At 48.3% G+C, this 17890-nt stretch overlaps 1 protein-coding gene across 5 annotated transcripts in view; it reads right to left on the reverse strand.

Annotated features, from left to right (window-relative positions):
• The window catches only part of C2cd5 (C2 calcium dependent domain containing 5), a 74406-nt gene extending 59677 nt beyond the window's left edge, over window positions 1-14729 (reverse strand). For all 5 annotated transcript variants that reach the window (XM_048335149.1, XM_048335148.1, XM_048335150.1 and 2 more), the window contains exons 1-6: window positions 14559-14729; window positions 10441-10527; window positions 9645-9816; window positions 6877-6972; window positions 5731-5886; window positions 4239-4437 (exon numbers count right to left, since the gene is read on the reverse strand). In XM_048335149.1, the coding sequence (XP_048191106.1) occupies window positions 4239-4437; window positions 5731-5886; window positions 6877-6972; window positions 9645-9816; window positions 10441-10527; window positions 14559-14648 (800 nt within the window). In that variant the 5' untranslated portion in view covers window positions 14649-14729. The remainder of the gene's footprint in view (window positions 1-4238; window positions 4438-5730; window positions 5887-6876; window positions 6973-9644; window positions 9817-10440; window positions 10528-14558) is intronic.
• Between the last annotated feature and the right edge of the window lie 3161 nt (window positions 14730-17890).

Raw genomic sequence — 17890 nt, forward strand, 5'->3', positions numbered from 1 at the left:
CGAGATTAAGAACATTAACAAGCTTACTAAGTCAATGGAATTGAGTTAGGTTAAAAAATAAATAAATAAATAAAAAGAATACTAGACCAGGTGCCAGTGGCTCATGCCTGTAATCCCAGCTATTTGGGAAGCTGAGATCTGAGGATCGCAGTTCAAAACCAGCCCAGGCAAAAAAAAATCCGTGTGAAACACTTCAATGTATCTTCAATAAACTACCAGAAGTGAAGCTCAGGCTCAAGTGGTAGAGGACTAGCCTTGAGTCAAAAAGGAAGCTGAGGGTGAGTGCTCAGGCTCTGAGTTGAAGCCCATCACACACACACACACACACACACACACACACACACACACACACACACACACACACAAACTAGGATCTGGGTTTAAGTCCCTATAACATACAAATTATTTTCACTGAGCTAGGACTTACTATAGTTTTTCAGGAGATAAATACCCAGAGATTTTTCTTTTTAAGTCAAATAGAAAGTTTTCCTATTACTTTTGAACTGAAGTATGAGTTGCTGATATAACTGGTTATAATATTCTATGAAGGAAATTTAAAAATTGTTTCTGTTTAGAGTTTCAAGATGGGATACATAAGAAAAGAATTAGAAAAGGGTTGTCTGAAAGAACTATGTTGAAAGCTGGGTGCCAGTGGCTCACACCTGTAATCCAAGCTACTCAGGAGGCTGAGCTCTGAGGATCACAGTTCAAAGCCAGCCTGGACAGAAAAGTTCGTGAGATTCTTATCTCCAATAAACTTCAGAAAAGCTAGAAGTGGCTCTGTGTCTCACATGGGAGAGTGCTGGCCTTGAGCACAAAGCGGCTCAGAGACGGTGCCCAGGCCCTGAATTCAAGCCCTAGGACACCCCCCCCCCCAAAAAAAAAGAAAACCACACATTACATTGAAAGCCAGGCACTGGTGGCTCACACCTGTAATCCTAGCTATTTAGGAGGTTGAAGTCTGAGGATTACAGTTCAAAGGTAGCTGAGGCAGAAAAGTCTGATGAACTCTTATCTACTATAAACCAGCAGAAAGCCAGAAGTGGAGCTGTAGCTCAAGTGGTAGAGTGGTAGCACTGAGTGAAAAAAGCTCAGGGGCAGACCCTGAGTTCAGGACTAACATTAAAAAAATAAAAATAGGGGCGGGGAATATGGCCTAGTGATAGAGTGCTTGCCTCGTATACATGAAGCTAGGCTCGATTCCTCAGCACACATATATAGAAAAACATAGAAGTGGCACTGTGGTTCATGTGGTAGAGCGCTAGCCTTGATAAAAAAAAAAAAAAGAAGCCAGGGACAGTGCTCTGGCCCTGAGTTCAAGCCCCAAGACCGGCAAAAAAAATTAAAATAAATTTTAAAAAAATTAAAAAGGCTGGGAATGTGGCTTAGTGTTTGAGTGCTTGGCTAGCTAGCCTGCATGAAGCCCTGGTTTTGATTCTTCAGTACCACATACACAGAAAAAGCTGAAAACAGTGCTATGGCTTAAGTGATACAGAGTGCTAGCCTTGAGCAAAAGAAGCTCAGGGACAGTGCCCAGGCCCTGAGTTCAAGCACCAGGACTGGAAAAAAAAAAAGAAAAAAAAGCACAATGGAGACAACTGGAATGAGCAGCCCAAGTGCTCTCATGACCTATGCAATAAGAAGCTTTCAGGGCTGGGGATATGGCCTAGTGGCAAGATTGCCTGCCTCATATACATGAGGCCCTGGGTTCAATTCCCCAGCACCACATATACAGAAAATGGCCAGAAGTGGCGCTGTGGCTCAAGTGGCAGAGTGCTAGCCTTGAGCAAAAAAGAAGCCAGGGACAGTGCTCAGGCCCTGAGTCCAAGCCCCAGGACTGGCCAAAAAAAAAAACAAAACAAAAAAAAAAAATCAAGAAGCTTTCAGGACATCCTAATGAAGGGCTGAGAAGGTGGCTCAGTGGTAGAGAACTTGCTTGCCTTGCATGCATGCGCCCCAGGTTCGAGTCCTCAGTACCACAGACATAGAAAAAGCCAAAATTGGCACTGTGGCTCAAGTGCCAGCCTTGAGCAAAAGAAGCTCAGGGACAGTGCCCAGGCCCTGTGATCAAGCCTTAGGACTGGCAAAGGAGGAAAATAAAAAAGAAAATCTTAATGAAGCATCTCAAACATATCCCTGAACAGGTGTTTCACACCTGGAAGCAAGGAACTGTGCAAACTAGAAGAAAAAATGTGCTCCCCCTTCTCCCTCTCCCATCCCTGGGTACACAGGCATTTTCTTATCTCATTCTTGCTCTAAGACACTGCATAATTCAGAAGGAAGACCTTTCAGGCACTATGTCTCCCAAAGCTAGGCCTCTTCAGACCCTGAAGGAATGAATTTCCAGGGCACCAAAGAGAGAGGGGGGGAAGAGGGGACCTAGAGTTTTTGTTTGTTTGACAGAATCTCAGCAAGTAGCCCAGGCTGGCCTTGAGTTCAAGATCCTTCCGGCTCGGCATCTCAAGTGCTGGTATTACAGGCATGCACCACCACACCTGGTCCTAAGACTCAAGCTTCTAATTCAATTTCAATGAATGGGAGGAAAAAAAGAATCTAGAACCCTTAAATATATATATATATATAATAAGTATGTATACACGTATACATGTACAGAAGTTCCTATTTTCTAGAATGTGCTTTAAACGGAATGTAAATCAAAGTCACATTTTCAGGGATTATTCCACTTGTAAATGCACTACCAAATAAAATTAGGCAATTAAGTCATACTGCACTTCCTTTTGTGAATAACTGTGTATTTGTGTGCGCACCAGTAATAGCGCTTCAGGACCTGAGTGCTATCCCTAAGCTGTTTCTCTCAAGACTGGTGCTATACCATTTGAGCCACAATACCACTTCTTTTTTGGACGGTTAACAAAAGGTAAGAGCTTACACTCTGCTGCCTGGGTTGGAGCCTCAGATCTCAGCCTCCCTGAGTAGCTGAGATTATAGATATGAGCCGCTGCACACCGCTAACCTCATCATTAAACCAGACAATGAAGCTTGTCTTAAATAATTCATGGCTGAGATTGAGGGGTACTGTCTCCAAAATGCTGAGACCCCCAAGTGTTTCAGATTCCTTAGATTTTTCATCTTTTGGAATATTTTCAAAGCCTTCATCTGCTGAATATTGTTAACCTGAAAATCCATCATCTAAACATCCACCCAAGAGTATACGCTGCTGGGGGCCAGGACCCAGCACAGGCGCATTTCCGTGTGCTCTGACTACATAGCCAGAGCCTGAAATATTGACTCTCTGGTCTTTCAGAAAAATGTCTGCTTGGCTGGGCACAGTGGCATGTACCCACAGTCCTGGATAAGGAGGTGGTCCAGGCCAGCCTGAGCAACAAAGATACACCCCATCTCCAAAAAGCAGAAACAGAAAGATAGATAGGGGTGAACAGCTCAAAGCCAGGCCAGGCAGGAGAGACCAAGAAACTCTGATCTCCAATGAACCACCAGAAAACCGGAAGTGGAAGTGTGGCTCAAAGTGGTAGAGCACCAGCCTTGAGTTAAAGAGCTCAGGGACAGCGCCCGGGCCCTGAGTTCAAGCCCTACTATTGACAAAAACAAAAAAAAAGAGATAGGGAGGGAGGCAAAAAGAGAGAACAACAGGAGAGGGGAGAAGAAGGGGTAGGAGGAAAAGAGGAGGTGGGGGAGGAGGTAGGAAAGGAGAGGTCATGATGGGAGGGGGAGGAGTAGGGTAGCTGACAAGAGGAGGGGAAAATAGGGGGGAAAGTGGGAAGGAGGGGAGAGGGTAGGAGGGAGGAGGAGGGGAAGGATGTAGGAGGGGAGGGAAGAGGTGGCTAGCCTACCTGGCTTTCCCAGCCTTCAGCACTTGTATTTAATGACACCCAATTATCTTATTTTTATGACCACCTGGCCCAGGTAAGCATCTGAGTCAGTAAGTGCTGCACAAGTCTACCCTTGCTCCTCACTATGCAGATCGCCAAGAATAAACATGATTTGACTTTTGCATGCAGGGTTTGAAGCCACCCCTAGATACATAATGTCCAATGGTCTGGAATGCTTCCATGGTATATCATTTTATATCAGGTCATATGAGGACAGCCCAAAGAGTTGATATACCTATCCACCAATGAGCCTGGCAGTTAGGTCTGATCAGAAAAAGCATGGGGGTGGGGGAATGGGGGACAAAGGATTGCTGCACATCGCTCCAAAATGTGACCCATGGAATGCAGAAAGCCGCCTGGAGAACCGAGTCCCTGCGCCATACTTACTCCTTCATCTCTTTGGACGGGGAATGGCATGCAGGAAGGAAGGTCGCTGGGTTAGTTAATTTATCCAGAGTGCACGCGGTTCCGATGGCTCGGACCACTAACCCCGACTCGCCCTCCAGATCAAAACACTGCAAGTACCCGACCACCGCGTTCCCGCGCATCTCCAGGACCTTCAGGCCAATCTTCCTCTGCAGCTCACCTACAAAACAAGCCCACTCGGTCGGCCTTGCTCCCCAATCGCCACATGTGGCGAAAGGCACACAAGTGTTACAACACTATGGGAACTCAGCCGGGGGCTGGGCTGAGACCTGAGGACCGGGGTTCAAAGCCAACCTACACAAGGAAGTCTGTGAGACTCTTATCACCACTGAACCAGCAAAAAGCCGGAAGTAGAGTGGTAGCTCAAGTGGTGGAACACCAACTTTGAGCACAAAAGTTCAGGGACAGTGCCCAGGCCCTGAACTCAAGCCCCAGGACTGGCAGAAAAGAAAAAAAAAGGCGGGGGGAGCGCTAGGAATGATGGTTTTTGGACAAGAACTGTGCAAAGGTAACGGTTGAAGATGGAAGTATTAGAGCCGGAGTAGCTCACACCGAAGCTTTGACACAAACAAATCCTAGTGGGAGGAAAAGCAGAACCAGTGCCTGCTTGGGCCTGCCCACCTCTAGCACTGTGTGTGAACACAATTTTCTTTTACTTGTGTGTCAGTCCTGGGACTTGAACTCAAGAGCCTGGTTGCTTTCCCTGAGCTCAAGACAAGCCCTCTACCACTAGAGCAAGAGCTCCATTTTCAACTTGTGGTTCACTGTAGATAAGTCTCACAGACTGGGCTGGGAATATGGCCTAGTGGCAAGAATGCTTGCCTCATATACATGAAGCCCTGGGTTCAATTCCCCAGCACCACATATATAGAAAACAGCCAGAAGTGGCGCTGTGGCTCAAGTGGCAGAGTGCTAGCCTTGAGCAAAAAGAAGCCAGGGACAGTGCTCAGGCCTTGAGTCCAAGCCCAGGCCTGGCCAAAAACAAAACAAAACAAAACAAAGAGTCTCACAGACTTTTCTACCCTGGGTTGGTTTTGGACCATGATACTCAGATCTCAGGCTCCTAGACTGGGCACCAGCAATTTCCTTTCGCTATCAAGTTCAAATGGGACCACTGGCTTCTGATTCAAATTTCTACATTTTAAAACATGCAGATGAGGATTGGGAATATAGCCTAGTGGTACAGTGCTTGCCTAGCATGCATGAAGCCCTGGGTTTGATTCCTCAGCACCACATACACAGAAAAGGCCAGAAGTGGCGCTGTAGCTCAAGTGGTAGAGTGCTAGCCTTGAGCACAAAGAAGCCAGGGACAGAGCTCAGGCCCTGAGTTCAAGCCCTGGGGCTGGCAAAAAAAAAAAAATCGTAACAGCTATTACATTTCAAGTAGCACTTCACAAACAAGTGAAAAACTGTGGGAGTCTGAATGAACACCGAAGGGGTTTTATGTAAATACCTGACATTAAGGAAATCAGTCTTTGTCTGGCCTCATTTGATGCTCGGGGTGTGCGGATTCGATCGATCCACTGATACTCTGGGTCTTCATTGACCACCAGTTCTTCCACAAATCCATGAATCACCACGGCTCTGTAGCACTTGGGGATGGATGTTGCTGTTAAAACAAATGATCTATCATGTGTCAATTTTTTTTTTGTCAGTCATGGGGCTTGAACTTGGGGCCTGGGTGTTAACCCTGAGTTCTTTTGTTCAAGGCTAGTGCTCTAGCACTTGAGCCACAGCACCATTTCCAGTTTTCTGGTGGTTAATTGGAGCTAAGAGTCTCACACACTCTCCTGTCTGGGCTGACTTTGAACCTCGATCTTCAGATGTCAGCCTCCTGAGTAGCTGGGATTACAAGTACAAGCCACAGGCGCCTGGCCAATTTTTTGTTGTTGTTGTTGTTGTTTTGTTTTTATGGCCAGTCCTGGGGCTTGGACTCAGGGCCTGAGCACTGTCCCTGGCTTCTTTTTGCTCAAGGCTAGCACTCTGCCACTTCAGCCACAGCGCCACTTCTGGCCATTTTCTGTATATGTGGTGCTAGGGAATTGAACCCAGGGCCTCATGTATACTAGGCAAGCACTCTTGCCACTAGGCCATATCCCCAGCCCTTTACTAAACTATGTATATTTAAGATGGGTGCTGCTGAGTTACATCTCAGCTACTTAGGAGACTAAGCTTTAGAGAATTGTGGTTATACACCACAGTCTGGGCCAGTGGATTATGCCTAGTATCCTAACTGCTCAGAAGCCTCAGTTCTGACAATTGCAGTTTGAAGCCAGCCTAAGCAGGAAAGCCCATGAGACTCTTATGTCTAATGAACCACCAGAAAACTGGAAGTGGCACTGTGGCGCAAATGGTAGAGCACTAGTCTTGAGCTAAAGAGCTCAGGGACAGCACCCAGGCCTTCAGTTCAAGTCCCAGAACTGACACACACTAAAATAAATAAATTAATTAATTACTAATTATTATTTTCTCTTTGGCCTTAAAACCAAAGTATAACACTATTTTTCTATTAATTTTTGGAAACAGAAATTTGATGTTACAACATCAAATATATCTCAAAAGGATACACTTTTTCTTGAGTAACAATGCATTTACTTACTGCAGAAGAATTTGACCCCGCAGGATGACTGTCTAAATCGATTTAAATCATTGAAAAGGTCTACTTTGACAACTACATTGATTTCTCCACGAATACCTAGAGATTCAAGGGAAAAGAAAATAATGTGCAGTTAAATAGTGAAGCGAATGGATGGTAACAGATGTTGTCTCAATAACATGACAACCTTAGCACAAAATCATCTTTGACTCCTAATTTTTTTTATTTTTTGTTGATCATGGGGCTTGAACTCATGGCCTAGGCGCTGTCCCTGAACATTTTTGCTCAAGGCTAGAACTCTACCACTTTGAGCCACAGCGTCACTTCTGTTTTTCTGGTGGTTCATTGGAGGTAAGAGTCTCACAAACTTTCCTAACCCAGCTGGCTTTGAACCATGATCCTCAGATCTCAGACTCCTGACTAGCTGGGATGACAGGCGTGAGCCACTAGCACACGGTTTGATTATTTCATACCCAGTGGTTTCCTATTACATTTTCTGAAGCACAAGGAGAATATTTTTAACTGTAGCCACATGTCTGCAATAATGTGAGCCAGGACATGGAAAGGCATCCCATCCACCAATGGGAATGAGGAATGAGGGCAATGTACTAATTACAGGTGACATCAACCCAGGAAGTGAATTTCTCCTAACAGGGAAGAAATGAAAACTGGAAGCCAGTGGCTCACGCCTGTAATTCTAGCTACTCAGGGGGTTGAGATCTAAGGATCCTGGTTCAAAGTAAACATGGGGAGGAAAATCTGAAAGACTCTTATCATCATTTAATGCAAAAGAAGCTGAAAGTGGGGGCTGGGGATATGGCCTAGTGGCGAGAGAGCTTGCCTTGTATACATGAGGCCCTGGGTTCGATTCCCCAGCACCACATATACAGAAAACGGCCAGAAGTGGCACTGTGACTCAAGTGGCAGAGTGCTAGCCTTGAGCAAAAAGGAAGCCAGGGACAGTGCTCAGGCCCTGAGTCCAAGGCCCAGGACTGGCAAAAAAAACAAAACAAAACAAGAAGCTGAAAGTGGAGTTATGGCTCAAGTGATTGAGCACTAACTAGACTTGGAGCAAATAGGCTCAAGGATAGTACCCAGGCCTTGAGTTCCAGCCCCAGGATAGACAGACAGACAGACACACACACACACACACACACACACACACACACACACACCCCAAAGATTCAGAACCTAAAAATCTTCTGTTTACTTAGGCTCTATTAATATTTACTACATTACAACTGAAATTAGCAATTTAAAAGCATCATTCCTTTAAAGTGGCAATAAGTTGCTAGCAACTCTGTGCTTTCAAAACAAACAAAAGAATTCATTTAATAAGTATGGCTTTGTTACAAGTTTAGAAACATCTGTAACGCCTAGCTCATGGGGCAAACTTTCATTTCTACTGTGTTCAATCTGTGCCAACACCATGAGTCATAAAACAAAATTTCTAAAAACAGAAACCCTTACACATCTGTGCAAATAAAAATGTGAATGAGATGAGCATAACAGGACAAGAGCCCTCAACTCAGAGACTGTGCAACACTGAGGGACCCTGCAATACCCAAAAAAGTGGACTGCTTTTCTACACGTTTCTTTTTGCCAGTCCTAGAACTTGAACTTAGGGACATGGGCACTGCCCCTGTGCTTCTCTTGCTCAAGGCTAGTGCCACTTCCATCTTTTTCTGTTAATATGGTACTGAAGAATCAAACCCAGGGCTTCATGCATGCTAGGCAAGCACTCTACCACTAAGCCACCTTCCCAGCCTTAGTGGTGGTACTGGGGCTTGAACTCAGGGCCACAGCTCTGTCCATGAAATTTTCAAGTCTGACGGTCTACAACTGGAGCTCAGTCTCTACTTTCGGCTTGTTAATGGTTCATTGCAGATAACTGTCATGGACTTTCCTACCTGGGCTAGCTTTGAATTGCAATCCTCAGATTTCAGCCTCCTGAGTAGCTGGGATTACAGGCATAAGCTACTAGCCCAACTTAAAAAGGCTTCTTTTAAAGATCTCTATTTTTCATTTATTTTGGGGGTTGGTTGTGGGGCTTGAACTCAGGGCCGGGGTACTATCCCTGAGCTTTTTTTTTGCTCAAGGTTAGTGCTCTACCACTTTGAGCCACAACTCCACTTCTGGTTTTTGAGTGGTTCACTGGAGATAAGAGTCTCACAGGCACTTTTCTGCCAGGGCTGACTTTAAACTGCAATTGTCTGATCTCAGCCTCCAAAGTAGCTGAGACTATAGGCATGAGCCACCAGCCCAGCTTAAAAAGGCATTTATTTTAAGATCTCTAGTTTTTGTTGTTGTTTTTTGTTGTTGTTGTTCGTTCGTGGGGCATGAACTCTGGGCCTGAGCACTGTCCTTGAGCTCCTCACCTCAATATTTGCTTTCTACCACTTGAAGCCACAGTGCCACTTCCGGTTTTCTGGAGGTTAATTGGAATTAAAAGTCTCACAGACTCCTGTCTTTCTATTTTTTTTTTTTTTTTAAAGCTAAGGAGGGGGTCTGGGGATATGGCCTAGTGGCAAGAGTGCTTGCCTCGAATACATGAAGCCCTAGGTTCGATTTTCCAGCACCACATATACAGAAAACGGCCAGAAGGGGCGCTGTGGCTCAAGTGGCAGAGTGCTAGCCTTGAGCAAAAAGAAGCCAGGGACAGTGCTCAGGCCCTGAGTCCAAGGCCCAGGACTGGCTAAATAAATAAATAAAAATAAAGCTAAGGAGGGCCTGGGCGAAGGTGAGTTTCCTGTGCTGCTGGCGCTGCCTACCATGTATGGTGTCGTAGATGGGGAACCAGCCTGAGATGACGGTGGCCGCCTCGCTGTACAGCAGAGGGTCAATGTCGATGTACACTTTGCCGATGGCATCGTTGGCACTGTAGGTGTCGTGGTCCAGCACTGTGATCTGCAGAGGCTCGTCCTGCAGGTCCTCATCGTCCACCTGTAAGATTGCAACCTACATGGTTGCTTTGCTTTTTTTTGTTTGTTTGTTTTACATTTGGTTTGTTTTGAATTATCTTTAAGTAGTTGTCCAAAGGAGCTGCCATTCAACAAAGCAGTTTGTGCATCTAATGGATCTTTTTTTTTTGACCAGTCCTGGGCCTTGAACTCAGGGCCTGAGCACTGTCCCTGGCTTCCTTTTGCTCAAGGCTAGCACTCTGCCACTTGAGCCACAGCACCACTTCTGGCCATTTTCTGTATATGTGGTGCTGGGGAATCGAACCCAGGTCCTCATATATACGAGGCAAGCACTCTTGCCACCAGGCCATATCCCCAGTCCCATCTAATGGATCTTAATTGACATTCTTGGCTTTTATTTTGTTTGTTTTCAGCCAGTGACTGGGGCTTGAACTCAGAGACTGGATTGTATGCGGTCCCCTGAGCTTTTTCACTCACGACTGGTGCTCTACCAGTTGGACCACAGTTCCACTTCCAGCTTTATTTTAATTTCTTTTTTTTTTTTTTTTTTTTGCCAGTCATGGGGCTTGAACTCAGAGCCTGGGTGCTGTCCCTAAGCCCTGAAGCAGAAGCAGTGCTGGCATTCCTGGGGAGAAAGGACGCTTACCTCGAACTTAAACCATTCCGAGTTCCAGTGGGGGTTCAGCGACTTGAGGTAGACATCCGTCTTAAAGGTGGTGTTGCCAAACTTCACCTAACGGCAAATGAGAGTGAAATGAGGGCTGACAGCAGCAAGCCATGGCAGGGCAGAAGCACGGGCACGGGCTCCGGGGATCACCCATTGACCACCTCCACCTTTGTATCTCCGATACACAGGATGTATCAGCGCTCAAGGCAGAACTGCACATGCCCAGGGGCACAGGCTGGACCGCGCATGCCCAGGGGCACTCAGCGGCCAGCGCTGGACAGCGCATGCCCAGGGCTGCTCAGCATTCAGTGCTGGACTGCGCATTCCCAGGACGCAGTGCCTATCTTACTACAATCCTCCAGGTCTAGCACAAATGTGTCCCAAGACCAGGCCTTGTCATACACACCTGTTACCCCAGCATGGGGAGGCCAAGGCCAGCTCCCACTGAGCCTACTGGCAACAGTGAGAAAAGAAAAAAGATTCCCCTCAGTAGCCTTAGGCTTCATTACCCCTGCCCTAGGAGCTTAGATTTCTTATAGTCCATTATTACCAAATGTATCCCTTTCTGAGGTATAATCCTTCATTATTCCCCTACTCCTGTTTGAATGTTGCCCTTCCTATGAACACACACAGACCTAAAATCTGCTGACATAGGGGAAGGCACTGCAGCTTGAACTTGGGGACTCTCATTCTTGCTTAGCTTTTTTTTTTTTTTTTTCACAGCTGGTGCTTTACCATTTGAGCCACAGCTCAACTTCACACTTTTTATTGGTTAACTGTATTTTTTTTTTCCAGCCACTCCTGGGCTTTGGACTCAGGGCCTGAGCACTGTCCCTGGCTTGTTTTTGCTCAAGGCTAGCACTCTGCCACTTGAGCCACAGCGCCACTTCTGGCCATTTTCTTTTCTTTTTTTTTTTTTGGCCAGTCCTGGGGCTTGGAATCAGGGCCTGAGCACTGTCCCTGGCTTCTCTGTGCTCAAGGCTAGCACTCTGCCACTTGAGTCACAGCACCACTTCTGGCCATTTTCTATATATGTGGTGCTGGGGAATTGAACCCAGGGCCTCATGTATACGGGGCAAGCACTCTTGCCACTAGGCCACATCCCCAGCCCTTTATTGGTTAACTGGACGTAAGTGTCTCGCTGATTTGTCTGCTGGTGGCTCACAACTGCAATTCTAGCTGCTTAAGAAGCTAAAATCTGAGGATGGTGGTGCTAAGGCAGCCTGGGGAATGAAAGTCTGTGAGACTTATCTCCAATGAAACACCAAAAAAGCCAGAAATGGGGTTGTGGCTCCAGTGATAAAAAGCTCAGATATAACCCAGGCACTGAGTTCAAGCTCCAGGACTGACGATGGTGATGACCTCTCTCAAATACTACAGTCATGGACTAGGATGTAGCTCAGTGGCAAAGCACTTGCCTAGCAAGTGCAACATCCTGGGTTCAATTCCCAGTTTAAAACAACAACAACAAAAACTACAGTTATAATTCCAACTACCTCCTTGGTTCAAGAGACATTTGGAGCATAATATGCCCAAATGAAAACTGATTCTTGCTCTAACCAATCTCTACCAGCCCCTATGGAATTTCAGAAACTCAGCCAACTTCAAAATGCCAGGAATTTATGCTCAAATTCCTTTCCTTTGATCCCCGGCACTCATCTTTCAGAACAAATCCTCTTTCAAAATAGATCTGGAATTCACCCACAACTTTCCATTACCAAAACCATCACACTTGGCTGTCACCATCTGGCGTCTGATATCCTTAGAGCCTGTTCCCATTCGTTCCTCTTCAATTCTCCACATAGCAGCAAAAGAGCTCACTTAACAAGTGCCAAGGAATGAAGAATAAAACTCCAAAACAATAAGAAAAAGAGGAAGAAGAAAGTATTTAGTCCCAATCTACCTTTGCAGCTTCATCTTGTCGCAACTCTACTATTTAGCTCTTTCTGATAATTCCGGTTCATCTCAAAGGAAGATGATCATTAGAATTCATGACATTCTCCATTCCGTGCTTTGGCCTTTTTCTGTGTGACAGTACTGGGGTTTGAACACAAGACCTCTCACTTGCTAGGCTGTCAAAACTACCACTTGAGCCAAGCCTCCAAGCCTGGAATTTCTCTAGGTTGTTTTTGTTTTGTTTTTGCCAGTCCCAGGGCTTGAATTCAGGGCCTGAGCACTGTCCCTGAGCTTCTTTTGCTCAAGGCTAGCACTCTACCACATGAGCCATAACGCCACTGCCAGCTTTTTCTGTATATGTGCTGCTGAGGAATCGAACCCAGGGCTTCATGTATGCTAGGCAAGCACTCTACCACTAGGCCACATTCCCAGCCCCTTTTCTGGGTTTTGTTGTTGTTGGTTTTGGAGGCTTGGACTCTGAGCCTGGGCACTGTTCCTGAAGCCTCTTTGTGCTCAGCCAGAGCACCAACTCTAGTTTTTCTTTTTTTTTTTTTCTAAGAGTCTTACAGACTTTACAAAAGCCTGGGCTGGCTTCGAACCATAATGCACAGGTCTCAGCCTCCTGAGTAGCTGGGATTCCAGGCTTCTCTGGTTATTGTTGGGAAAAGGTCTCATTGCTTGCCTGGTGTGCACCTGAGCCCCTATCCACCTACTTTAGGCTTCCCATGGCTGCAGGAACAGCAGGCATTTGTGGCCTCATCTAGTTCCCCTCTAAGGTCTTTCTTGCCTGGGTTGGTTTATAACTTTATCTGCCTAATCTCAGTCTCTCACATAGCTTAAGATGACAGTTAAGGTACCATTGACAGGTAGTTGTTCATTGAGAAGCCTCACAAACTTTTCTGCCTTGGCTGGCCTTGAGCCATGATCCTCCCAACCTCAGCCTCCCAGGTAGCTAAAATTACAAGTGTAAGCCACAGACATGTTCCTGTCTGGGTTTTGTTGTTGTTGTCATTTTGTTATGGTACTAGAATTTGAACTCAGGGTCTCACAGTGGCTGAGGCTCACTCAGTGGACCCTCTACCACTTGAGACATGCTTCCAGCCATTTTTGTGGCTTGAGATTCCCCCTCCCCCCTGCCTGGTCTGACCTCAAACTGCAATCCTCCAGATTTCAGCCTCCTAACTGTGCCATGCCTTTGCCAGGTTTAAATCTCAGATGTCCCTCAGAGGGCTACTCTAACGTCACTTCCTTAGAAAGTCCTCCTAACGTTTCAGAGGCAGAATAAGCTTCTTCATTGCAATCAACCATTCATCGTTAAAAAAATAAAATAAAAGTTAGTAAAAGCCGGGCCCTGGCGGCTCACACCTGTCATCCTCGCTTCTAGGGAGGCTGAGATCTGAGGATGATGGTTCAAAGCCCACCTGAGGAAGCAAAGGCCGTGAGATTCTTATCTCCAATGAACCAACAAATCACAAGTGGCGCTGTGGCTCAAGTGGTAGAGTGCCAGCCTTGAGCAAAGGAGCTCAGGGACGGTGCCCAGGCCTGAGCTCAAGCCCCAAGACTGGCACCAAGTAAAGAAAAAGAATAAAGCAAGCAAGCGGTGAGCTACAGACGCTAGATCAGCGCTTGGTTACTTTTGCACCAAGCACCTTTCGCCCCCGGTGTGGACTCCGACGGCGTCCGGTCCCCTCTCCGGCCCCAGGGGCGATGCTGACCTCCGCGGTGAGTTGCACGCAGGGACTCTTGTGGAAACTCCTCGTTAGGTTTAACGAGCAATTTTGCAGTTGAGATCCGTGACACCGAATTCCCTTCCTCACCTCCGGGCGCTGCATTTTCCAGCCAGCCAACTCGGGCGTCGGCGGGAAGCGCTGGGCGCGGGTTGGCACCCCGCCCCCGCGGCTCGGAGAAGGGGGAACCCCTCCCCGGGGACGCGGAGATGGGGGGCCGGGGCCCGAGCCCGCCCCGCCCCGCGCGCCCCGCGCCTGCGCCCCGGCCGCCGCGAGGGCAGGTGGCCCCAGACCCCCACCATGCCCCACGGCACCCACCGCCCGGCGGCCTGGGATGGGGGGGGGGGGTCGGAGGTCCGAGGTCAGGGGTCACCCAGCCAGGCACGGCCAGGGTCGAGGAGGCCCGGGAACGGGGACCGACCGGGGCCGGGGAGGGCGCGTTCCTCGGCGGGGTGGCGAGACCGAGGTACCCACCTCCACGAACGCGTCGGTCAGGTCACTGGCCCGATCCATCACCGGCAAATGGCGCCCGGCCACAATTTTCACCTTCAGCTTGCCGGGCATCGTCTCGGTGGCGGCGGCGGCGGCCTCCCCGCAGGTTCCCGCAGAAACCAGCCAGCGCGTCTGCGCCGAGCGCCGCGCTCGCGCTCGACGGAGGGAGGTGGGGGAGAGGGGGCGAAAGCGGCGCGACGGCGCGCACGCGGGGGGCGGGGACGCCCACGTCGCCGGGGACGCGCGCACCGCCGCGCGTGCGCACTCGCACTCACGCCCGGAGAAGATTCGAAAGGGTTAGTCCGGCGCCTGCGTTGAAGCCTCATTCTACGGAGACAACCTGAGGAAGGGTTCTGGAAGATTCTTCTGCCCTGGCCCCAGTGTCCTGGGAAGAGAAGTGAACCTTCCCACTCCGCATCCCGTTCGTTCAGCCTCGGCCGCCCCAATGTGTGTGTCTCCTCCCACTCCTCAAAAAAAGGTGGTGCTGGGGGCGAGGGAGGGGCGCGAGGCATCGATGATTCCTGCTCGACCCACTTGGCTGAGTGGGCGTGGTTTAAGTGTGCCTGGGGAGGGGGCGGGCTGAGGGCGTGGACCTGGTGGGACAGGGATATGAATGGAGTCCTGCATCATCCACCCAACCCCTGGCAGCCCGTTTGGTGCTTGTGTGCTCCAGCTGGGAGACAAACCTCCAGGAGGCCAGCGGCACCCTTGTCCAGGCCCGCGGTCGGTGTAGCCACAGCCCGCAATGCTAGGGAAATCGGCCTTTCAATGCCCCTTGGTTGAAGGTTTCTGCCAAGAAAGGGTCCCAGGGTGAGTGGTTAGTTGGTGGCCTTTTCTTCAGTGGGCCAGAAATATCAGAAGCACCTTGCATTGGTGGATATTACTTCCTGGGAGGTTTGATTGGGCCCTCGTGCCGTGTTTTAACCGGGTCAGATTGCTTTGTGAGGACTGGAAGTGGGGACACTTTGAAATTTGGAAATGCTGCTAGCAAAGCTGTCTTTGGGGTCATATGTAGAGAGGAGATTCACACTGCTCATTTTCCTGCCTAGGGTAAATTCAAGAAAGGAACTTGAAAAGCATGGACAGTTTTATGGCTCAATCAGATCCATGAGCTTGCTAATACCATCTATAGCTTCATTCAGACCATCAGATTAAGAGTGATGAAGAGGGCTGGGGATATAGCCTAGTGGCAAGAGTGCCTGCCTCGGATACACAAGGCCCTAGGTTCGATTCCCCAGCACCACATATACAGAAAACGGCCAGAAGCAGCGCTGTGGCTCAAGTGGCGGAGTGCTAGCCTTGAGCGGGAAGAAGCCAGGGACAGTGCTCAGGCCCTGAGTCCAAGGCCCAGGACTGGCCAAAAAAAAAAAGAGTGATGAAGAAAATTGTCAGTACTGCTGGCTCAGGTCTGCATTCCTAGCCACTCACGAGACTGAGATTTGGAGGATCATGGTTCAAGGCCACCTGGAGCAGCAAGGTCTGCAAGACTCCCGTTTTCAAAATGCCAGCAAAAAAAAAGCAGACAGAACTGGAGGTGTGGCTCAAATGGTAGAGCACCAGCTGAGCAAGCCAGCCAAGTGAGCTCCAGGCCAGCCTATTTCAAACCGCAATGAGATTAGTGATAGAAATTCCTCTTATAGGGGGAAAATTGTTCTTATAAGTGAAGTTGAACTCTTCCAAAGAAAGAAAACAGCACCTTGCTCAAATCTTAGCTTGTGTCAATGCCTCACAGCTATCACCCTGAGTACTCAGAAGGCCAAGATCTGAGGATTATGGTTCAAAGCCCTCTGAAGCACACAAATCCAACAAACTAATCACCAGTTAACTAGAAAAACCCATTAGTAAGGGTGTGGCTCAAGTGGCAGATCAAAAAAGCTAAGTGAGACAGCAAGTTCAAGCCCCATACTGGCAAACAAAAAGAAAAAGGAAAGAAAAAAAAAAACAGTGCAAAGTCTTTGGACTCAAAGAATTTGGGTCCAGACTTTCATCCCATAAAGTTTTGTGCTTTATGGTTTGAACAAAGAGATGGAGACCAGGGTTCCTATGAAAATTTCCTTAGATCCACCAGTCACGTCTTGAATTTGACTTTACCGAAGTCTGAAGATCAGTTTACGCTGCGGGATCTGTGGTGTGTTTGTTCTGGTGATGCTAGGGTGGAAATTGCTTTTCCTAATAAAGTCAAAGTAAAATCAAAGTTATAATCAAAGGGTTTGATTACTGAGGCACAAAATTATATGTTTTGGTACTTTGATCCTCCAGCCTCAGCCTTCTGGGTGCTATAATTCCAACTGTGCATTACCAGGCTAGGCTAAGCAGTTCATTTGGGCATGGGGAGAGGGTGGTCCTGGGTTTGAAAGCTTTTTTGCTCAAGGCTGGCACCCTATTACTTGAATCACAGCTCCACTTCCTGCGTTTCGGTGTTTAATTGGAGATAAGTCACAGATTTTCATGCCCAGGCTGGTTTCGAACCACAATCCTTAGATCTTAGCCTCCTGAGTAGGATTACAAGCCTCATCCACTGGCACCCAGTTCTTGATCTCCCTCACCCCCCAACCTTGGACTCTAAGCTCAGTGATCTCCCCTGCGCTGTGTAGAACACACACACACACACACACACACACACACACACACACACACACACACACACACACACACACACACACACACACACACACTGGGCTTCATGCTTGCTTGGGAGGTACTCTACCACTTGAGCCCCGCCCCCCATCACCCAGTTGATTTATGAAGTGAGACAAACACCCAGTTTATGTGGCCAGGAAGGGGTGTGGCCAGGGTTTCTGTGCCAATCACAGCACAGTACTTTATGTAGATGGAGGGTTTGCACCAATCACAGGCCTGCTGGGGCTGTAATTGGCAGCCCCCCTTTGGCCTAGGTGCAAATGGCTGCTAGCCTTCATCTAGACTTGTGATGCAAAAGTCTGGTTCAAGCTTTTAGAAGCAGTTGAACCGGACCAGTGCCCTCAGGAGCCCGGGTTGTGCTTTCATCTGCCAGCAGCAGCTGTGATGGCTGTGCCCCTTCCTCAAGGCTCCTCAAAGCAGTGGGGCTGGCATGAAGGCTAGATGGCTCCTAGGCTGATAGTCCTCCACTCAAGCAGCTTGGGCACCAGGGGCGGGCCTAACAGCTGTCAGGAAGTCAAACTGCCCCAGCCTCCAATGGGCACCAGGGGCGGGTCTAAGAGCTGTCAGGGAGTCAGACTGCCCCAGCCTCCAATGGAGCACCAGGGGCGGGTCCAAGAGCTGTCAGTTAAGGAGTCAGACTGCCCCAGCCTCCAATGGGGCACCAGGGGCGGGTC

The sequence above is a fragment of the Perognathus longimembris genome, chromosome 27 (assembly GCF_023159225.1).
Source record: "Perognathus longimembris pacificus isolate PPM17 chromosome 27, ASM2315922v1, whole genome shotgun sequence".
Classification (NCBI taxonomy): Eukaryota; Metazoa; Chordata; class Mammalia; order Rodentia; family Heteromyidae; genus Perognathus; species Perognathus longimembris.